The sequence below is a fragment of the Canis aureus genome, chromosome 7 (genome assembly GCF_053574225.1).
Source record: "Canis aureus isolate CA01 chromosome 7, VMU_Caureus_v.1.0, whole genome shotgun sequence".
Lineage (NCBI taxonomy): Eukaryota > Metazoa > Chordata > Mammalia > Carnivora > Canidae > Canis > Canis aureus.
Window position 1 is genome coordinate 39,766,495 of NC_135617.1, and position 23,790 is coordinate 39,790,284.

General features: G+C 38.4%; 1 protein-coding gene across 1 annotated transcript in view; it reads left to right on the forward strand.

The window, feature by feature from the left end:
* The first annotated feature begins 1,363 nt into the window (after positions 1-1,363).
* Positions 1,364-23,790, forward strand: part of COL9A1 (collagen type IX alpha 1 chain) — a 62,544-nt gene continuing 40,117 nt past the window's right edge. Inside the window, exons 1-13 of the mRNA XM_077903488.1 lie at positions 1,364-1,709; positions 3,292-3,366; positions 3,664-3,699; positions 3,825-3,887; positions 10,455-10,508; positions 10,773-10,808; positions 12,830-12,853; positions 13,671-13,724; positions 15,015-15,068; positions 15,957-15,989; positions 16,745-16,801; positions 19,319-19,372; positions 23,230-23,283. Coding sequence (XP_077759614.1) covers positions 1,632-1,709; positions 3,292-3,366; positions 3,664-3,699; positions 3,825-3,887; positions 10,455-10,508; positions 10,773-10,808; positions 12,830-12,853; positions 13,671-13,724; positions 15,015-15,068; positions 15,957-15,989; positions 16,745-16,801; positions 19,319-19,372; positions 23,230-23,283 — 672 coding nt within the window. The 5' untranslated portion in view covers positions 1,364-1,631. The remainder of the gene's footprint in view (positions 1,710-3,291; positions 3,367-3,663; positions 3,700-3,824; positions 3,888-10,454; positions 10,509-10,772; positions 10,809-12,829; positions 12,854-13,670; positions 13,725-15,014; positions 15,069-15,956; positions 15,990-16,744; positions 16,802-19,318; positions 19,373-23,229; positions 23,284-23,790) is intronic.

The window sequence follows — 23,790 nt, forward strand, 5'->3', positions numbered from 1 at the left end:
AGGTATCTGAAAATTTTTTATCTCTTTACCCAATGAATGAGATAATACCAAATTTATTTATTTATTTATTTATTTATTTATTTATTTATTTATTTATTCTATTTATTTATTTTTTAAAAGATTTTATTTATTTATTCATTAGAGACAGAGAGAGGGGCAGAGACACAGGCAGAGGGAGAAGCAGGTGCCTCCCACAGCCCAATGTGGGACTTGATCCAGGATCACGTGGAGCCAAAGACAGATGCTCAACCGCTGAGCCACCCAGGTGTCCCGATAATACCAAATTTAAATGTTTTCTATTCTCTTGTTTTTTCCCCTGAGGTCTAGATTTCCTTCTCATTCCTTCCATTTCTAGTCCTTCCTATTTCCATTTTCAACTGTGAGTACTCCATGGAGAATGTTTTCTCTAGCATGCAAATTTTTTCCAGGACTGGATTTTCTTTCCCCTCCTTTCCCTAAGTGTCATCTCTTTGGCTATCTCTGTCTCTAATCTCCCAAGTTAACTTTTAGCACATGTGTTCTTTGTGAAGTTCAGTAGGCCTGGATTCCATGACCCTCATCTTGGCTTGTCACTTGGACGGTTTCTTGTTCTCTCAGGACCTTATTTTAATAGAACCTGCATCTTGAGGATGTGGGAAGGACAGAAATGGAAAGTCAGTGCCAGTGGTCTGTTCCTGCCTAGGGCTCTGCTGGGATACTGCAGAGCTACAAGCATCTATATTCACTCATCAGAGAAACTTGGGAAGGGTTTCTAGCCCATTTCCATTGGAAAAATCTGTATTCAAGGAACAAGAGTACTAGTCCACTGAGGTCAACTGGTTCAAATTGGTCTCCAGTCACTTAACAATTGGACCACACTTACAAACCCATCTCTCTCTTAAATGATTTGCTTCTGTCCTCCAAAAGAATCTGAATTGACTATCTGTTATTTTTCTCCAGTTTGAACTTCAGTGGATGCTGATTCATTGTGACCCACTACGCCCCAGGAGAGAGACTTGCCATGAGCTGCCAGTTCGGGTAACTGTGAGTCCTTTGACCACCTGCAAAGGACACTTCCACCCAGCCTACCTCCCTTCAACTCCTTCAACTCCCCACCTCCTTGCTCTTTTTCTAAGGAGTTCAGGCTTTCCTGTTAGGGACCAGATAGATACTAAGGTAGCACCACTCACAGCCTGCCAAGTAGAAACCACCTCGGGGTGTCTGGTTCTACCTTTGGTGGCTTACTATCCTCACTCCTCCCCCCTCAAACATTTCTCCTGAGAACACTGGCTGTCCACTCGCGGCCCATAGTGGACAGCAAGAGCCTGCACTTGGGCGGATGGGCAGAGGCAGAAGGGGAGGCAGACGTGCCTGTGTGGCGGCGGGGAAAGGGTTAAGGGGGACTGTTGTCATTCTATCCGGCCTCCAGCCCGCAAGCTCTCCTCCAATCCCCAGGACCCTCTCCAGGGCCATTCATAAACAGGAGGAACGTAGTCGTCCCGGCTGGGCACCTCTGCAAAGACGAACTACTCCCGGGGGCGCTTTCTGCCGGGGAGAAGTGCACTTGATGCGTGTGACGGGTCCGGAAGCCTAGCGGGGCGGCCGAGGCAGTGTCCAGTGTCCGCCCAGGGGCTTAGCAGAGGGTGGCGGGCATGGCCTGGACGGCGCGGGATCGAGGGGCCTTAGGGCTGCGACTGCTGCTGTCTGGGCTCTGCTTGTGCATGGCTCAAGTAAGTTGTGCTCGAGTTTGGCGGGTGGGGAGAGCCTTCTCACTCTCTGTCTTTTCTCCTCCAGCCCAGCGAGACCGCGGACCAGGTAAGCGGAGGGCGAGTGTTTGCGCTTTCCTAGTGCACGCAGGGGAAAGTGGAGGAGCAGCCGTCGCGGGAGCTGGGGGGAAGGCGCAGAGCTCTCCTTGGGCTCTTGGCCACGTTCTTCCTCCAGCCTTGAGCACCTGCAGCGACTACCGTCGGAGTGGGGACCCCAAATGACCCTTAGGTCGGGACCCAAGGCGTCCTCTCCCCCTCCTTGGCCCCAACACTGCAGGCAGAGATTCCGAAGGCCTTTAGTGACTTGGGACCGGTCGCTAAACTTGGGCCGTTTACCAGGTTGCTTCTTGACTCCCCCACTTCGCCCCTCCTGGTTGCATTCGAGAGCCAGGCCTTGCTGGAGAGGGCGGGGGATTCAGGCTGGCGGCGCTGCAGCTCCCCCTCCCGCTCCAGCAGCCCGCGGTGGCCGCACTAGACCCCGAGCCCCGCCGGCCGGGCCGCCGCTCCGGGACTGGAACCGGGCGGCCTTGGCTGGCATCAGTCATAATTTCAGCATTTCCCGAAAGCCCCGGCGTCTCCTTCCTCCCGCGCGTAGAGGACCCGGCGGGGGCGGGTGAGCCCAGTCGAGGTTTGAGGTTTCACTTACAAAGACCCCATTGTAACCTGTCTGGTCATTGGGGTTTAGAGAAACAAAGTTTTCCTTGATGAAAGAAACCCCCCCCCCCCTTCTTCTTCTTTTTTTAAATTAGGAGAGGGGAAAAAATCCCACATTCCCTAAGCAACACGCTCCTGCTATTTTCAGACGCCAGTATTCCCTCTAGCACCATCAAAGCGTAGCTGTTTGCAAGCGATAAAAGCAGTAATACCCTAGGGTCAGTCTGAAATTTGGTGTAGTTTTAAAGCGAGGTGCAAAGACCTCATGCAAGAAGAGTGTCACTGCAGGGAAGTCCGAAATAAGGCCAGGGCCTTCCTGGGTGTCAAGGCTCTTTGCCCCCATGCTCCCCAGTTTTCCTCCAGCATTTCTCCCTGATTTCTAGTGGACCTAGAAAAATTTACAAAATGATCTTGGAATCATCTGGAGGAGTGCCTCCATTCTGAGTGGTTCTATTTTGGCCCCAACACTGACTCTCAGTTACTAATCAAATCGAGGTAGTTAATGAGCACCATTTCGTTACTGAATCCTTATTTATTTATTTATTTATTTACTGAATCCCGTTTTAAAAAAGAGGCAAAAGGCCTTCCTTCCCTCAAGACCTCTTTTGGTTTAATGGTCTCTGTAGGGGTGAGGCCCTGTGGCCCCAGTGCCCACCTTGGGGCCTAGATCCTACTCCAACCACACTAGTAAGACTCATTCAAAATATGGAGGAACCAGAGAAACCTGGGGTCAGCTTGGGAGTTTCCTACTTGTTGATCGGGTTTCAAAACTCCTTCCTCCAAAGGGAAGTGTCCAAAGGAAGGGTGGAAGTGGGGGGCCTCAGGACGTTGTGCCCAGTTTCTCCTTGTTGCCCAAAGTTCTCCATTAACCCGCGTGTGCTGTTTTTGTCAGAGAGGTCCCCCGGGCGTGCAGGGGCCCCCGGGCCCCCCCGGCCCCCCTGGAGTTCCAGGCATCGATGGCATCGACGTAAGTTTCCAGGTCCAGGGCTCTGTTCCTCCAGTCTGGCCGGTCCCTAACCCTTTCTCCCGAGGGCTGATGGGGTTTTTGATCCGACCAGATGCCCGGCTAGGGCTTGGGTGAGGGCTGGGGTGGATCCTAGGAGCCTGGGGATTTTCGGAGGGATAAGGAAGACGCATTCAGTTGTCCCCATTGGTCCCTCCACCATTTTTACCCCGTGCGGAGAACACGCGTGTGAGTCTCCCGGCTGGGTCCTCAGCGCCTCCCACTCACGGACTGCTCTCGCCTTTTCTACTCCCCCTTCAGGGTGACCGAGGTCCCAAGGGTCCCCCGGGCCCCCCGGTAAGTTGATGAGCGCATCCGCTCTTCGCTTCTCTTCTTTAGACGCGGTTCGCAGCCCCGTGAGTCCCTAGAGTCTCAGTGTCGCCTCTTTCTCTGTCTCCCGACCTCGCCCCCTCCCCGCCCAGGGTCCTGCTGGAGAACCGGGCAAGCCAGGAGCTCCGGGCAAGCCGGGCACGCCGGGCGCCGACGTGAGTAGGCGGGGCGGGGCGGGGCGGGGGCTCTGCCGGGAGGGGGGAGGGGTGCAGGCCGCGGGAGCCGGGCTGCCCGCGCTGGGGCCCTGAGCCGGGCCGTGAGCTTCGGGGTTCCTGCCCCAACAGTCCGCTCTTTCCTCGCTCGCCGCCCCAACGCTCAGCCCCGCGGCCCGCACGGGGGGGGGGGGGCGGGAAGAGGAGGTTTTTTTTTTTTTTTAAATTTATTTATTCATGATAAAGAGAGAGAGAGAGAGAGAGGTAGAGACACAGGCAGAGGGAGAAGCAGGCTCCATGCAGGGAGCCCGATGGGGGACTCGATCCCGGGGCTCCAGGGTCACGCCCTGGGCTGAAGGCGGCGCTAAACCGCTGAGCCACCCAGGGATCCTCGGTTTTTTATTTTCTTTAAAGATTTTATTTATTTATTCATCACACACACACACACACACACACACATAGAGACACACACACACAGAGTCAGAGACCCAGGCAGAGGGAGAACCAGGCTCCATGCAGGGAGCCCGACGTGGGACTCGATCCAGGTCTCCAGGGTCACGCCCGGGGCTGAAGGCGGCGCTAAACTGCTGAGCCGCCCCCCTCCCCCCCTCCCCGCCCCCCCGCCCGGGCTGCCCCGGAGGGGGTTTCATCGCGCTCTGCTGGGGCCTCTCAGCGGGTCACCGTCGGTCCTGCCCTTTCCTAGGCACGTCCTAGATTAAGTTAGGAGAGGACCTGTAGGCAGGCGAAGGCGCAGAGTACTGAATCCTGAAGAAGAGAAATAAAGATACCTCTGAGGGAGGCCCGGAAAAAAATCCCGAAATGAATGGGGTGTGGGGGTGGGGGGTAAGGGGTTGGGGGGTGGGGCAGGGCTGGGAAATGGTCAGCACACACAGAATAGGAAATTCACCACTAGTTTTCCACTTTCCATGTTTTCTTGATTGGCATCACTGACAGAAATAAGCGGAGTAGGGTTGCTTGAAAGTTGGGAATGAGCATCCTTTCTCCAGTTTACCTACCTCTACAGCTCTCCCTCCCCTTGATTGAAGAAAGCTCCGCTGTATTGTAGTATAAACCTAACAGTAAATACTATTTCCTCAGAGCATAATGACCTCAGGACTTTCTGCTTCTCCTGTCCCTATGTGCTGGATTAATACGTACTGAAGTCCTACTGCAGGCCAGTCCTTGACTTTAAAACTGGGATACAAAGTGAAGTAAAATAAAATTATCGGTTCTCAGAAAACACACAGTGGTGTATTCATCAAGTTATCCTTCAAGTTACCACGTTATGTGGCTTCCAAAACCTGAAGACTTTTCTAAATCAAAGAAAGCACTTGAAAAATCTATGATTAATGATTATAATTCCTAAGAATTTTTTACTAGAATTTATACATATGGAAGAAAAAAACCGCTAGGTTTTAGTGTTTATAAGTTATGCTTTTTTTTTTTTAAGATTTTTATTTATTTACTCATGAGAGACAGAGAGAGAGACAGAGGCAGAGACACAGAGAGAGGGAGAAGCAGGCCCCACGCAGGGCCTGATGTGCGATTAGATCTTGAGTCTACAGGATCACGCCCTGGGCTGAAGGCGGCGCTAAACCGCTGAGCCACCGGGCTGCCCAAGATATGCTTTCTTTATAAAGATTACCACTATGAGGGTATTTGTCTATGCTACTTGGTACGTTAGGAAAGATTTGTTTTACGGCTCATAGCCTCAAGTTTGAACTTTCTGTGTGATTGTGCAAGAATCCCCCAAGAACTAATATTTGGATAATACAAACTGAGTATCAAACTGATATTTGTATAATACAAACTGAAATTATATAACTTTTTGGTTTTCAAGTTCTTCGTGGAACACTGAATAACTTGAAGCTGTCACATCCTAATAAAAAAGTCTAATAAATACAAGGCTACTCTATAAAACAGTAGCCCAGTATGGGTTGGATTCAATTCTGCATTCCTATGAAATTTGGACCTGCTTTTTGTGTGAAAAGAACGTTTATGATTACATCATTATTATTATTATTATTATTATTATTATTATTATTATTAATTTTTGTGGTGGCTGAAGCATAAACTAATCACCTGAAGTCTTCCCTTGGTATTGAGTTGAAATATTTCAGAGAGAGGGCTAGAGTTATCTGTGCATCAGTTTAATGGTGCTTTTGTAGCTGGCTCAATGCTACAAACTCTTCTTTACCTTTTACCATAAGGTCATAAAGACAATGCCTGGGTTTCCTTTGCAAAGTAATTCTCCCCATTTAAACAAATTTTGGATAAACAAATGAAAATGTTTAAAAATCTTTAAAGGTACAATATAGTTAAGAATTACAAGGAGTGTTTAGTCTTTGTCTATAGTTGAGTTGCAGTATCATAGTAAGACATTCATGTATGCCAATATTTTAGGCATTTCCTAGAACAGAAGTTAACTATAAGCAAAAAGTTAACTTTACTAATATGCATTTGTGTAGAACTTTTTTTCCTCAAATGCAGTCACAAACATTATTTCCTTTAACCTTACAATAACCTGGAAGGCAAGTTTGGCTAATATTATTCTCCACAGATAAGAAAACTGAATAATTTTGAGGATAAGTAGTTTCCTCAGGGATCTAGAGTTATTTAGTGGTTAAGATAGTGAAAGAAACTAGATTCCTTCATTTTTAGACTCACTCTCTTTCCAGATAGTTTTGCCTCATGTGTATACAAATGAATATCTTAAATAGATGAATAATCAGAGAAAATAGAAAAAGAATGATAGTAAATTTTTAGTATCTGAATTCTCAGCCAAGAAAAATGCTACGGGCAAATTCAATGGATAATAAAAATAACTTATAATTGGTCTTTTCTAATTATTTGTAAATATAGGTATGATTCCACCAGATTTTGAAATGGAACCACATGGGACTTACAAGATTCTGACTTACTGTATTCTTTGGCTCCTTTGACATTTTAAACAAATCTTTTACCTTAAATTGAGACTAGACATTGAGAATAATGAGAAATCAGTAAATGTAGAGTTTGCTGTTTCTTTGTCCCTGGCCATAGGTGAGCTAAGTAAGCAGGAGAGGTCTAATGATCTTTTCTTGTTAGGTGAGCCTAAGTGTAGTGGTGAGACCTTAAACCTCCAACCTCTTTGTTTTCTGCAATTTGGTTCATTGTAAAGCTGTACTTTTTGGTAATGTTAACAAATGGTTAATCAGATGTTTGGAAGAATACAGAAAGAACATGATTTAAAGAGTAATTACCCTAAGTGAAGTGGATTTTTTTGACAGAAAATGTAAAAGATTCATGGCAGCTATACTTGTGGAATTATGTCTTGAGTCTCATGAGCTGATTAGTTGGAATGCCGGAAGGAAATTACTGTTGATGGCTGGTATTGTCTGCCAAGCAGCAGCATGAAAGTTCAGAACATAGCTTTAATATCGCCTCATATAGAACTTTATCTTCATAAACATTCATATGAAAGCAATTCTTTCTGCCACTGGTAATATTTTTCTCTGTCAATTCTTTGACAAATAAGAATTTTTGAAAATTGGAATTTGTATGTGAATGCAAATGTAAATGTGGGAGATTATAGATATATATGTAGATGTAAAATTAGAGAAGTTAGAGCTTGGTTATAACCTTATGCCCAAAGGACAACTGTGTTATTATCAATAATCAATAGAGATGTTCTGATTGGCACTATTTGCTGTGATATGCTTAGTGAGCTCTGAAAACAATATTTTATACATTCTTATAGCATCCATCTAAGATAGGCAGAAGAATTAGAATTGAATATGGGAATTACAGTTACACCATGCCACTTGTTATAGGAAGGAAGATAGAAAATCCTCTGGCTATATATAACTATTATCCCTGGCAGATGTTTATATGATTAGAATAGTGAGTTATTAAGAAATTATTCTGAAAGGTCAGTGTTAAGTGGAAATAGTCAGACATCAAAGAAGTGTGAGGGGGCCATGAAATACAGTGCCCATGGTTAATATCTAGATTTTTGTTTGTTTATTCATTTGTTTGCAGAACCCCTTCTGAATATTTTAAGCTGCCAGAGGGCAGGAAACATGTCTTATACTTCAGGTGAATTCTTCACAACATCTGTAATAGTGCTGACCATATAATAATGATGATAATAAGAATAGCTGACATTTATTCAGGGCCCACTCTGGCAGGCACTGTTGTAAGCATTTGTGTATAATATCCCATTTAATTTTAAAAATTGCTGTGTCAGGTAGATATTAATATTATACATATTTTACAGATTAGGAAACGGAGGCACAATACAGTTAAGCAACTTGTCATGGTTATGCAGCTCATAAGTGGCAAAGTTGGGATTTGAACCCTAAATAAAGATGATGTAGAAGGCTAAGTGTAATATCCTTCCATGTAGTAGACTAACCTAAATTAAATATTCAGTGTTCATGTGTTGAGTATGTGTTAGATGCCAGGACCAGTGTGCCAGGATTATAATGGACATGTAGTTCTTGTCCTTATGGAGCTTATACTTTTCTATGTACCTATTTCATAACAGAATTCACTATAACATCTGACACCTAAATGTATTATCGATTTATTATTATTTTTTAAAGATTTTATTTATTTATTCATGAGAGACACAGAGAGAGGAAGAGACACAGGCAGAGGGAGAAGTAGGCTCCCTGTGGGGATCCCAATGTGGGACTCGATCCCAGGACTCCAGGATCATGACCTGAGCCAAAGGCAGAGGCTCAGTCACTGAGCCACCCAGGTGCCCCTGTATTATCAATTTAATTCAAAGAACTTCCTAGTGATCGATATAATTTATCATGTGTTATAGAAGGTACTTTAAATAAGAAGTGACTTGGAAGCAGCCTCCATGTTGTCTAACCATTTACTTGGTTCTGGTTTATTATTATGCAGCTGAAATTCTATCATATATAGTAGCTATTGTTCACCAATCTTGTCAGTTATTCCAGTCACAGACTGAAGATTGTTAGTTGGTTGCATGTGTGGGAATTGATCAGGATTGTTTTTGGAGGGTATATATAGAATGTGGGAGTTAGGGGTTCCATTAGTCAAATGTGTTCAGAGGTTTGTAAAATCTTTGTGCCATATGTGCCTGCAGAGGGTGCTCCTGGATGTATCGTTTGTTTACAAAAATCAAAAGCCAAAGTTTCATTACTCCAGGTGCTCAGCAGTTCTAAATTACGGTGCAGTACTTAGACTCAGGTGACTGAAACTCAGTCTGTAAAAAATTGTTTTATGTGTGTTTAATAATTTTCTTTGGTAAAATTTCAATAATTAACATTTTCAACTCATTTTTTTCTACTTCCTTTGATTCACACTTTGGAGTTGTAAGGGAAATGGATTGATGTAGAGAAATGTAAAAATGGTGGTCAGTGAACTAGTTGTCTATATAAATTACATGGAAGCATTTTAGTGATATTTGTGTAAACTCTGACAGATTAAATATGGATATTGGAGATCCATTTTTAAGTAGGGCTTTCATTTTTGCAAGGAATCCCTCCTCAATTAATACCATTTGAGTCTTTGTTCAAAATCTTGATAATAGTTTTGTAAGATGTTTATTTATGCATGCACATGTATGTGTACACATATGTATATACATATATACACACAGATACACATACACATTTATCTTTGGCAAGGTATAACTTCAAGATTACATTATAAATGATATCTAAGAGTGTCAGAGTAAAGAAAAAATAAAAAAACGCATCATCATCAAATATGGAAATTCAGGTGTACATATATTGTTATTAATGCTTTAAGATTTATTTTATATTAAAGATGATAGTAAAAAACAAGTACTGGCAGGGAATTAGAATGTTTGGAGGATATGCTTTAACAACTGCTTAGTATTCAATATGATAGTTATAAATGCATTTTATAGTAATTGGCTTAAATTCTATGTACCAAGTGACACACATGAAAATATATACTTAAAGCTATTTTTACTAAGGAAGATAATGTAGAGACACTCATCTTCTCAAACATTGTACCTTAAAAGTTAAGTTCTTCAATAAGCAATTGTTATTGCTGGAAGATGGCTAGAGGGTTTTTTAGATGGCTAAAGGCAATAATGAGGTTGAATATTTTAAATTTCTATTGAAGAAACATTTTATTAACTCTATTAGACACTATTAGACACTATTAGAGAGATAGAGACATATAGTATTTTTATTTTATAAATGAAGTAAAGGAGGTGCATAAACATGGGTAAATGACAGAGCCAAGATCTGTGGTCCCATTAGACTTAGCTATTAGAATGCTACAGTTGTTACATTGCATTTTTTCCAAAGCAGAGACAAAAAATACAAAATTATTGGACTCTGTGATAATACAGTTAGTAGGAAGTTAGGAATATGATAAAATTTATCAACAGAAAGTAACAGGAATATTTCTTGGTAAACATTACCTTTAGTAAGAATATAGGAAAATTATTTCTTTGTAAACATTCACATCATACAAAGATAACCATTCTGTACATACTTAGTATATAAAATGCAATTATCCACTTAGGAGTTTGCCTAAAGATGCTATATTAGTTCTAACATCATCTTGCTTTGTTAGGGATTAACAGGACCTGATGGATCCCCTGGTTCTGTCGGACCAAGAGGACAAAAAGTAAGTTGGCCATCTGCTATTAATTGCTGGTATTAGTTAGATGCTGAAGTATAATTTTATTGTAGTGTTTGCAAATCAACTGAAAAAGTAGTCACGAAACAGAGGAAATGCACTTGTTCAACTAAAATCTTGTTTTAGTTTAATTAAATTAAATTAAAAACACCAAGATGGAGTGTTTTAATGATTTCAAAATTTATGCAATTTACGTATTTACATATTCATGCTACAAAAAGCTAAGTACAATGAAGCTATTTTTATTTTTAGGGAGAACCTGGTGTTCCTGGATCTCGGGGATTTCCAGTAAGTAACTGTAAAGCGACAGAATTGAAAATCTCCTGTCTTTTTCTGCCACTGTGAAATTTTTAATTGCAGCTTTTGATATAATATGCAGCATGAAGGAGTTCAATAGACAACTTCCCTTTCACTCCCCTTGATAGCAAACATTTCTTGCATAATAACAGCAAATCTGGATATTCGATGTTTAGACCATAGTATCACACTACTTTCTTCACAACTGGTTTTATCTCTAATGGAATATCAACCATATGATTACCAGCCTGATTACCTGGCTAGTCCCTTCCTGCACTGCCCAATCTGCCTGCTTTGTGTTATTTCTATTTATAAGAGGGCTAGGGATCCCTGGGTGGCGCAGTGGTTTGGCGCCTGCCTTTGGCCCAGGGCGCGATCCTGGAGACCCGGGATCGAATCCCACGTCGGGCTTCCGGTGCATGGAGCCTGCTTCTCCCTCTGCCTGTGTCTCTGCCTCTCTCTCTCTCTCTCACTGTGTGCCTATCATAAATAAATTTAAAAAAAATTAAAAAAAATTAAAAAAAAAAAAAAAGAGGGCTAGGTTCTTAGGCTGCTTTTCCTTTCCATTTGCTCTTTATTCCTCTTTTGTTCTTGTCATTAATCTGTATTTTTTGTCTTTGTTTTCTATTTGCACTGTTTTCATGGCCATATTTCACTGTCTGTCAACTTTTCCATTATAAGGCTATTTTCAGAAGTGAATAACTTGCTGGCCTTTCTCCTATATTTTTCCACTCAGAGCTCAACATCTTATAGAGATACCTTTTTAAAAAACTCTGTGAAATTTGAAATTTGTCAAACATCTAGAGCTATGGTAATGAAATAACTTATTGATTACTTTGGTATTTTCAAGCATAACACATTTCCCAAATTGATTTACATATTAAAATGATCAAATAGGAGTAATTTTTCAAATGCTTTGAAAAAGCCCCATTTATTATTAAAACACACTGCTCATGTGAAATTCTTGCTCATTTTGGCTGCCTAAATAATTAGAAATAATATATCAGTATCACACGGTGTACGTTGATTCCACGAAATGCTTCATGTATGGATATTTCAGAAAAGGGAGTTTGGAATGAAAAGCTAACCCAAATATGGTATCAGAGATAGCTTGAATAAAAATTATGCAAGCCAATGTAGGAGAGAAAGGAGTAATGAGGATTCCCAATGGAGAAATACTAAACCTGGAAAGCAAAGATAAAAGAGATTCAAGGCAGCTGATGTTCAGTTATATAAAATTCAACAAGCATGTAGTTAGGGTTTAGCATATAGTAGGTCCTGTGGTAGGAATTGAGGTGAGGAGGATGAATAAGATATGGTGTCAATCCTTGATCACATGTAGTTCAGTGTAGCTAAAGAGATATAAAGGAGAGGGAGATGAAATAATCACTTTAAGATCAAATTCAGAATAATAAATTAAGATCGCATAGTAAGTCATATCTGGAGTGTCACCATTATATTTTCAATATCTACTAGATTTGGTGTCTGGAAACATAATCCTATCTGTCAAAAGAGGGTGGTTTCTGTTTTTTTTTTTAATCCCCCCCCCCCCGCCTTTTTCTGTGCTGAATGTTTGTTTGGAGGAATTTCCAAACATCACATTATAAATTATAAAGCAGTACACTATATCAGTTTTAATGTAGATTTCTTATAAAACACAACAAAAAAATCTTAAACTGTCAGGTTGTGATATGCTTCTTTGTGAATGATGTTAAGTTTTCCTGACAGCAAGCATGAATGACTTCTTTGATTTTTTTTTTTTGTTGTTAAGTTTGGGGCAAGTATTGTTGGTTAGCTTAGACATCAAAGGAATATTTGAGGTGCTGAAACAAGCTTCTTCCTTTAGAAGTAGAGCCATGTTTGCTTTTATTTTTAATCCAGTCCTTTCTTAAGAATGAACATCATATATTTAGTGACAAAGTTTATACTTTGTTTTTAAACTGAGTTATGTCTTCTGTATTTATGCTGAGTTTAAATCACCTACCATAACAATTTTTATTTGAATCTTTTAGGGCCGTGGTATTCCTGGGCCTCCTGTAAGTACCATCTCTTGGTTTATTTCTACGCAGTCTTTAACAATGGCCTATTTCTCAGCTCCCAAGTTTACTCTCCAACTGATGCTACCCAGTGGTATTTATAGTGTCCTACCTACATGACCTTAGATAGCTATTATGACACACCTCTGTTCTGGTTTATTCATTTTAGAAATTTCTGTTCCATTTTAAGTAATTAAAATTTGTTCAAATGAGTTTTTGTGTCATTGGAAACCAAAACTAGCACAGATACATAATCCTAAATCAGTTACTTATCATATTTGATATCATTTATGATAGATTATAAAAACATCCATAAGTTACCATGTCTATTTATTTATTTATTTATAATTGCATTTTTAAAAATAGAAGGATAATTTGCATGCAGTGTTATATTAATATCAGGTATTATGATTCAACAATTCTATACATTATTCAGTACTCACTACAATAAGTGTGGTCATCATCTGTTACCAGGCAATGTTATTACTATCTTAATGACTATATCCTCTATGCTGGACTTCTCATCTCTGAGATTTATTTATATTGTCACTGGAAGTTTGTACCTTTTACCCCTCACCCCCACCTCCCCTCTGACGACCACCAGTTTGTTCTCTGAATTTAAGAGTTTGTTTTTTTTGTTGTTGGTTGTTTGCTTCTTTGTTTTGTTTTTTAGAGTCCACAAATAAGTGAAATCATGTGGTATTTTACTCTTTTTTACTTAGTGTAATACCCTCTAGGTCCATCTGTGTTGTTGCAAATGGCAAGATCTTATTCTTTTTTATAGTTGAGTAATGTTCCATTGCCTATATACATACAGGGCCCTCCTGGGGCAGCAGGGCTTCCTGGAGAGCTTGGCCGTGTTGGACCAATTGTGAGTATTACAGTGCATCTTGATAGACATTTGTTAATTTAATAGATGACATTACTCAGGAAGGCAAATTGCCCTAACTGTATGCTTTCCTCTGTAAATCCAGAAGATGGCAGATGAATTTCATTCTTGTTCATAATATTGATGGGAACCAGGGATAATAATGCTACCTCACTTTTGTAGAGTGATTTTAATTTTTTCCCCAAAGTTTTCAGCTAAATTTTTCTTCCCAACTTCCAGAATTAGTGATCAATCAAAAGGGTGTCACCTCTATTTTATAGACTCTCAGCTGGAATTAAGGTCCAGTGTCTTTTATATTAGGCTCTCTGCATGAAATGAAAAGTGAATAGCTGAAAATTGTTGCCAAGTATATTTATGTTAGGACCATTAAATTATAATTGAACCAACAGAACTTAACATTAGGCAATAAAGAGCTGAACTCCATACAAGAAATTGTTAGTAGTTAAGTTCTTGACATTACTATTCAATAAATATTTCAGAAATGTTGAGAAGTAGTGACATTATGCGGAGGATAGATAATTGTAACCACATTGAGAATAGGAGCCATGTACTATATACTTATTTTTGCTTCTCTCTAAGTTTACTATTTAATAAAATTATTCACTAAACAAATGAATAAATATGAAATGGTTGTAACGTTAAATTAATTGGAAGATGCTTTTGGCTTCTTATAGTAGACCATAAAGAAGGAAAATATATGCAAGGAGTTAATTCTAGATGTTAAGACAAATTGAAATTCATTTTCATTGAATTTAGCCATCTCTGATCTTCTATCCCATTTGCAAAATAGTATGGTGACAGGCCAAGTAATAGCTTGTGAGTGAACAGTACCAGGGAGAATCTGGCATTGCAGAGATTACCCTTCCATCCCATAGCTTCAGGTGGGGTGCAAGCCTTCTTTTGTTACCCTTATCTGGATGGCACTAGCAGCATTGGCTGTTCTAGTTCCTCTGTAAATCAACTAGAAAAATATGTAGTGTTTCCAGTTTGTTTTTGCAATAAAGTGATCATTCTGTAGAGAAGAATTGGCTTTACTTTTTTCCCCAAATCTCCTTCTGCCTTGTTTTGTTACTTTGGTGAGACTGGAGCTCCTTTATTCTTCTAGTTTTGTGCAGCTAATAGGATTATGGGCCACCCATCGATTTCAGTGGCAGGTATATACATGGCTGAGCTCTGTGGGGGTTTCTAGTAATATTCTCTCATGCCTCACCAGTTTTATGCAGTGTTTCGACATGTGTATAACCACTGTGTCACAATTTTCAAATAACTTAGGGTGACCCTGGGAGAAGAGGACCACCTGGCCCACCTGGCCCTCCAGGACCCAGTGTAAGTTATTTGCAGCTTGAATTTTCCTGTATCTGAGAGTTAGGATTAAAGAAACCTAAGAATCAAAAATGGAAGTACTTGTTAATCAAGTCATTCTTTAAATTTCCAAAATGGCTACCAATTTTTTTTCATACATTCAGAGCATGAATAACAATAATTTAAAAAAGAGGTTTTCTCAGGGAATGGCTTACTCATATATTTGAAGTTCCTTTGACATTTGTGATTTCTCAAATGCTCAAAACTTGGACATATAAAAGGGACATTTTCAAATGAGCTAATTTTTACAAAGGATTTACACAATAAACAATTTAAAAAATAGGAGTTCAAATAAGAGATAATTCATACTTTATTTCTTTTTAGTTTTTTAAAAGATGTATTTATTTATTTGAGGGAGAGAAGGAGAGAAAGCGTGTGAGTCAGAGGAAGGGCAGAGGGAGAAGGAGAGAAATCCTCAAGTAGATTCCCTGCTGAACAAAGTCTAAGGCGGGACTTACTTCATTATCTTGAGATCCCAACCTGAGTTGAAATTAAGAGTCAGATGCTCATCTGACTAAGCCACCAGGGGCCCGAATAATTGATATTTTAAATGTATGATCCAGAGCTCCCCATATTATCTATCCTGTTTCTCATTTCATTTCCCTTCAGTTCCCTGAAAAAAACAATCTACTGTAATTTAAGGTCTTCAAAAGGAATATGCCCATGTGTCAAAGTTTTTAGAATATCAGCATATTCTATGCTGCTATTTGTTCCTTATATGCTATTGAACAAATAGATTTATTATATTTTTGTCCAGGGGACTTTCTAGTACTAGTAGATTTGAATTAGGTATTTAACTACATTCTTTTTTTTTTAACTACATTCTTAACTTTAATATTTTATTCACTTTAGGGAACCATTGGCTTTCATGATGGAGATCCATTGGTAAGATGTTTACCTTTGAACAAAATACAGTTTAAGTCAAAGACTTAAATTCAACTGATCTTCAGATGAATTCTCTTTAAGATTATCTTGCTGGATAATCTTGGATAGCAGAGCAATCCATAGCGCTAGTGGGCTAGTGGTTTGTATACACTCAGACTGCAACTGGTTTTCATTATGGAAATGTTTTTGTTTTTCCATAATTTTTTTGCTTTATGACTAGGGCATCATTTTCACCAGAGCACACCAATTTCAGAAGACAGAAATCAAAGAACTCCGTCTGAGACTTGCTTTACTTAGAGACTAATATTAAAATATTATTGGTAGACTGTACTAAATGCAATTTCGGCCAATTTGACAAGGGTTTGTTGACCTCAGGATACAGCCATTCTGGTGGAGGGGAAGAGGAAAAGGATCGGTTTGTGGTACATTGGGTTGGAAACATTTGGTGTCTGGAAGCATTTTATTTCTTTAATAAATCTGAAATAAATATGGCAAAATATTAACATTTATTAAATCTGGATGGAGAATATACAGGGAAAGCTTGTTCTATTCTCTGTACTTTTCTGTGAGCCAGGAGTATTTCTGAGTTTAAAAATGAAATTGAAAAAATTGAAAAAAAGGGTATTCAGAGTTATTTAATGAATGCAATTATACTAGGATACTGAAGCTGGAATCTCTAAAAAAATACCATTTTGTCGTAAAGGGAGGCTCTAATTTATGCTTTCTCTACCAATCTCTCTCTCTCTCTCTGGCAGTGTCCCAATTCCTGTCCACCAGGTCGCTCAGGATATCCAGGTTTACCAGGCATGAGGGTAAGAGAATAATTTCAGTATTTTACATTAAATAGTATTATCCACAGAAAAAAAAATTGATCCTTTCCTGAACACTGGCCTTTCTGGTGCAAGATCCCATTTTGATGGATTAAGCAAATTTATGTTTGCTTATTCTTTGGCTTAATCTGTGGCCCCTCTCTGGTCCTAGAAACTTCAGCTGGTTCTTTTGGCAGGTACCCCCTGGGAGACATGGATGTTTGATGACATAGTACTTCTGTTGTTTAGGGACTAAATACCAATAAAATGTATTGGCTTGAGAGACTCTATAACACCAAATTAAGGTTCCAACATTTGCTTCCTATGGAGGAAGACTGAGAAGTAATTATATACATAATGTATTTGAAACTATTTTAGTTAAAAAAATTGCCAAAACAGTGCAAAATAGGGAAGAAAAGAGACTTCCCAAAAATGTTTTTCTCTCACTCTATATCATGATTACTTCAAAATTTCCCATAAAAAAACACCAAATGTTGGGGTTAAGTGGTTTTTGTTCCTTAGTGTGTGAGTCTGAAGTGATTTTGAAAGTTCCAGACCAGTGGAGTTCTGCTATGATCTGAAAGGCCCCAGGGCACTGGTTTTCCAATTATGGTTTTCTCCGAGGTTAGTTTTAGTGTGTTCCCAAGACTGCAGAAGATTTGATCGTGGATTGGTGTCTTATTTTTCACAAAGACCTACACTCTCAGAACAAGAAAGTCTCTGAGGGTGAAAGCTCTGAGAGACTTAATTTTGGAATGTTCATTTCCTTTTTTTTTTTTTTTTAATTTATTTTTTATTGGTGTTCAATTTACTAACATACAGAATAACCCCCAGTGCCCGTCACCCATTCACTCCCACCCCCCGCCCTCCTCCCCTTCCACCACCCCTAGTTCATTTCCCAGAGTTAGCAGTCTTTACGTTCTGTCTCCCTTTCTGATATTTCCCACACATTTCTTCTCCCTTCCCTTATATTCCCTTTCACTATTATTTATATTCCCCAAATGAATGAGAACATATAATGTTTGTCCTTCTCCGACTGACTTACTTCACTCAGCATAATACCCTCCAGTTCCATCCACGTTGAAGCAAATGGTGGGTGTTTGTCATTTCTAATAGCTGAGTAATATTCCATTGTATACATAAACCACATCTTCTTTATCCATTCATCTTTCGTTGGACACCGAGGCTCCTTCCACAGTTTGGCTATTGTGGACATTGCTGCTAGAAACATCGGGGTGCAGGTGTCCCGGCGTTTCATTGCATTTGTATCTTTGGGGTAAATCCCCAACAGTGCAATTGCTGGGTCGTAGGGCAGGTATATTTTTAACTGTTTGAGGAACCTCCACACAGTTTTCCAGAGTGGCTGCACCAGTTCACATTCCCACCAACAGTGTATGAGGGTTCCCTTTTCTCCGCAGCCTCTCCAACATTTGTTGTTTCCTGCCTTGTTAATTTTCCCCATTCTCACTGGTGTGAGGTGGTATCTCATTGTGGTTTTGATTTGTATTTCCCTGATGGCAAGTGATGCAGAGCATTTTCTCATATGCATGTTGGCCATGTCTATGTCTTCCTCTGTGAGATTTCTGTTCATGTCTTTTGCCCATTTCATGGTTGGATTGTTTGTTTCTTTGGTGTTGAGTTTAATAAGTTCTTTATAGATCTTGGAAACTAGCCCTTTATCTGATATGTCATTTGCAAATATCTTCTCCCATTCTGTAGGTTGTCTTTGAGTTTTGTTGACTGTATCCTTTGCTGTGCAAAAGCTTCTTATCTTGATGAAGTCCCAATAGTTCATTTTTGCTTTTGTTTCTTTTGCCTTCGTGGATGTATCCCTTTGCCTCATGTTACCACCCAAACCACACATATGCTTAGAACAAATGGCCTGACAAGAAGAGATAGGGATTTTCTTCTCATGCTATGCAGCTTGCACTGACTGCCCTTTATGGCCTTCCCTTTGATTTTAAATTGTGTACAAGAAGCGGTGGAAGTTGTGCATCTGGGGAGATCCCCTTCTTATATCAGCTCTTCTTCTACCTCCAGGAAGAAGGTGGGTATAGAGGAGGCAGAAGGGTTTTTGGAGAAGCATTGAGAGAGCAGGGGATAGCCAGCTGAGTTCGGTCAGGACTGTCGCCTTCAAGAAAAAAGTTACTGATCCTGAAGAAGACTTAATGCTCTTAACCCAACTGTGAGAGGAAGTTTGGGATAGAGGGATCTAGGGATCAGCTGATAATAAATCATGTTGTTGAACCAGATAATGAAGCTTTGTCATTCTAGAACAGTGTTTTTCTATTAACGAAAGCTAATATTTATTATACACACTAAATCATGTAATACACATGGCGGTATTAAGGTCGTTTAAGGCAGTCATTTTCTTTGTAACATAACCTTTTTCTGTGTAGCATACTGACACAAATTTAGGGAAGCAAGATCACTTTGTGAACTTTCTGACCACTTTCTGTGACAAACCCAATAGAATTATTTTAAAATTTATTTATTTATTTGTTAATTATGCATTTTTAGGGTCATAAAGGGGCTAAAGGAGAAATTGGTGAACCTGGAAGACAAGGTCACAAGGTAAGAAAAAGGGATATATAGTGAGTAAATTGTGATTATGAGGTAGTGATTACTTTTATTACAGGAAATTGTAAGCAGTAATAAAGCATGATATTTTATCCTTCCTTTTCAAATGATGATTGATGGGTTTTCAGTAGATGCATCAATATTCTAAGCATAATATGTTCATGTTGTTCAATTACGAAAACAATAACACACCATACATTTCATTCTTTCTTGTGTTGCTACCTCTTACTTTTCTTTTGAAATCAATAATACTCAGCTTTTTTCCTTGATGCTTTTGATTGTCAAATGTTATTCAGCTAGTTTTTCCACTCTTCTAAACAAAATTTTATGGCACATGTAAAATTTTATGACAAATGTTGCTGACACTAGCAAACAGGAAGTTGATAGCTGATAGCTTCTCATCTTAAGTTCTGAAATAATTTGTTTTTGACTTCATTTCGATAGATTATAGATGTTGAGTAATCTGGAAGTGAGTTATAGACTTATGTTATTGTCTGGATAGAAATATGGAATCCACAGCATAACTTGCATTGAGGCTAGCATGCCTTGCAGAAAAACCAAGGCAGAAATTTAAAGTAAGATGATTTATTTGCTTTTTCAAAAATCCACTAGTGTAAATTGCCTTTAAGTGTCTACAAATTTGACTTTTTGCATAACAGAAGTTTTGTCACTGTTAATTCTGTAATATTTTAAAAAGTCAAACTGTTCTTATTAATGTGGGTTTTCTAGACATTTTTTGAGCATGTCCTTCTATACCTTAATTGGGTGGAGGCAGAAAATTAGTCCTTTTCTTTGGAAGTTAAGGACTGAAGAGGCAATTTGTTAATATCATCAGTCATTAACATCCTTGAACTCTTTAGCTAAAATCAGTCTGTTGAACAATCTCAGATAATCAGGATAAGTAAGCCAATTTTCTCTAGCCTATTACATTTTGGACATTTATTTTTAGTCTTATTACTTAGGCCCTGAGTAATTAAGGTATTTTATTTATCTGGAATGTAACAGCTGGGTTCTTAATGTCAAATTAGAGAAAGTAGAAAAAAAGTTGAGTACTTTAGAAATTTTTCTACATGCTCATTCCTCCATTAAGTCTTAAGATTCATAATTGAAAAAAAATCAACACACACTTATTAAGCACCTGCTACATGCCAGGGTTTATTCTAAGTGTCAAAGGCACAGAACTGAAAAGAAAATGTCCAACCACAGGAGACTGGCTAAACTAAGTACGGCAGATTCATATAATAAAATATTATCTAACCACAAAAAAAGGTGTGTAAGAATATTACATTATACCAAAAAATATTCATGAGGTAATGCATGTAGTAAAGCAGATATGGTAAACTTCTGTTATTTTTGATGCCATGCTCCCTTCCTCCTTCTTTTAATGACCCCTTTTCTTTGGGGGAACTTTTACAGCCCCATTTGGGGATGAAACTGTCAATTAGAGTATTTTCCTCTACTGCCCAAGAAACCAATATTATTGATAACTATACCAGTTACTTATCCAGACTCTCAAATTTGGTTTGATTTACAGTGAAGAACCTTAAAATTGTTTTGGTGTGTGAGATAATTGGCCCAAATTTTATTGGTCGTTTTTGAAAACTCCTGTGATTTATTTCACATGTTGTGTGACTTACACCACTCATTGGTTTCTTTGAAAATTGGCATGTGAAGATAGGATGATAATAGCTCATTGAAGAATGAACCTTAACAGAATAATAGATGCACTGAGCTGTAAACTGAAAGTGAATTCACAATTCTGCCTTGAATTTAGTTAGTGAAGATTTTAAGATATTTTATGTATATAAGAATGAACAATCAAAGATCTTTCAGTAAAAAGATAATAAATTGCTCTTCCTAAGTTTGTCATTATGTTGTGGCTATAGATGAGTTGTGTGCCATTCATCTGCTGGTGAAATATTTAAATCAACTATATTACTACAAGGTTTATCCTATAATCTGTAGGATAATACCCCAAACCTTGCTAATGAAGACTTACTGTGCACATATCAATCACTGTTGTTCTGAGATTTAGGTAGGGATATGCAGGTAGCATTTAATTATACACATGTGTTGATTATCCATTCCTTGAACTAGCTAATTCACTGGCTTGCCTCTGGGACTGCCTCTTCTCCCTGTCAATCATATATGCCTATGGAACATAATCTGAGTATAATTATGAGACTAAGACCACTATGTAATACTCTCATAATTAATTTAAAAATCAAGTATAAATGATTTAGACATAACCTGTTCTTTGCATTTATGCCCAAAGGTTCTATATTAATATTTGCTATTCAATTTTCTGTATTTTGGTGTGTGTGCGTGATCGTCTCTATAAGGTATAGTCTGTAGAGCAAGAACATGGGTGAATTGAAATATGTAATAAAGAAACAACAGAAGTAGATTTTTATCAATATTATGCACATAGTATTAAAAATGAAGAATTTTTCTCATGATTATTTTTACAGTTTAAGATATCCATTACCACAGGAGATGTAGGGCAATATATTTCTATAAAAAAGAAAACCTTTGTCAGAGGGAAAAATAGCATTTTTTCAGTCAGCAATCTTTCAGTAAGAAATAGCAGTTGGATTTCTTTTCAGAATATACTAACATTTTAAAGTATATCAGAGGTTATAAAATTAATATCAAAAAGTCAAACAATAATTAGTTAGAAAACAAAATGGAAGAAAATTCCATTGGCAAATAGTCAGGACACCTTAGAACAAACTTAAATGTTCAAGACTATATATGAGGGAAAGACCAAAGCTTTATTGAAGGAAAGAAAAAGATTCGATTCAATAGGGAGATATACTGATTTCCAAAATAGACTCAGTATTGTAAAGATTCTGATTCTGTCCATATTAATCTTTTAATTTAGGGCAGTCCTAATATAAAACAAGTAGTACTTTTATGAAGATATTCCAAATAATTCTAAAGTTCATCTGGTAGAGTAAACATTTAGGAAAAATTGAAAAGTAAGAGTAACTATAAATGAAAAATTAAGGTCAAGGAATTCTCTCTGAAATTAAAATGTATTATAAAATTTGAATAATTAAAACGTGGTTTTGGAAAATTCATACAACAGATGAGAAGAGCAGGATAAGAAATCTAGAAACAAGTATACTCTCAATTTACTTTTATGATAAAGAATTTTCCAGCCTGTGTGGAGAGAATCTAGTATTCAATAAATGATATTAGAGAAAGTGGCCAATTACCAGGAAAAAAGAAAATGATAGATTTCTACTTTATATTTTACATTAAAATCAACTAAAGATTTCTATGTAAAAAATTAAACTATAAAACTATAGAAGGAGATATGGATGAATATATATTTTGGGGGTAGAGAAAGCTTTTCTGTGGGTGGCATAAAAGGTATAAACTATGAAAAGAAAGGCTGATTTGAATACTTTTAAAAAATTGGGTATAGTGGAAAAATTATAATAAGAAAAGTTGGAATGAAAATCACAAATATATAATACGGTAGTTTGTGGAAAAGTTTGCATAGTATGATCATATTTTTCTGATAACACCCCCTCCCCCCCACTGGAAATGTGAATGTATATATGTTCTCTTTATTCTTTCCTCCCCATCACCCCTTTTTTAGAGAAGCATCTAAGATGTTACTGGTATTTATAGTTGAAGGAGGGAAGGATTTGGGTGACTTTATTTGTATAATTCTTTTTATTTTCTGAATGGCCTGCAATTAATATGGATTACTCATATAAACTAATTTAAGAAAGTATAATAACACAACTCAGGGAATGCCAAGTGAATTTAAAATGTGCTGAGTTATCTGTCTATGCTCATTGCTGGAATGACATTTGATGTGCTTTTCTGTTTATTAGGGTGAAGAAGGTGACCAGGGGGAACAGGGAGAAGTTGGAGCTCAAGGACCTCCAGTAAAGTATTTTTAAAAAAATATTTAACTAGGATATGCACATATTTTTTTTCATGACTTTTGGAATATTTCCTGTTTAGTATTTGGGTTAATAGTATTACAGTAACATGATATTCTGTATTGTCCCACCAAGCCAGCATTGGGAGATTACCATTTTTTCAAAATAGGAAAGGAGATCCCCATTGTATATTCAAGCACCATTTTAACAGAAAAAATTTACTTATAACTACATACATTCATTTACTAGGTTTCAGGCCTAGGCAATCTGAGAGCAAATATTGAATGCAAGAGGATGATAGAGATCTTTTATATTCTCTGGTACTCTCACATGATATAGGAAATTTCATGTACCCTGAAATATGCAGCAGGTATACCATCCGCTGGATTTAATGTACCTTATGTCAGCACGTGATCATTATAATTAGAACATTCTTAATTGCTTGTAATCATATCTATTAATAAAAAGTTAGCCCCTTGAGCTTTGGCCGATTGCTGCAATTATATGCAC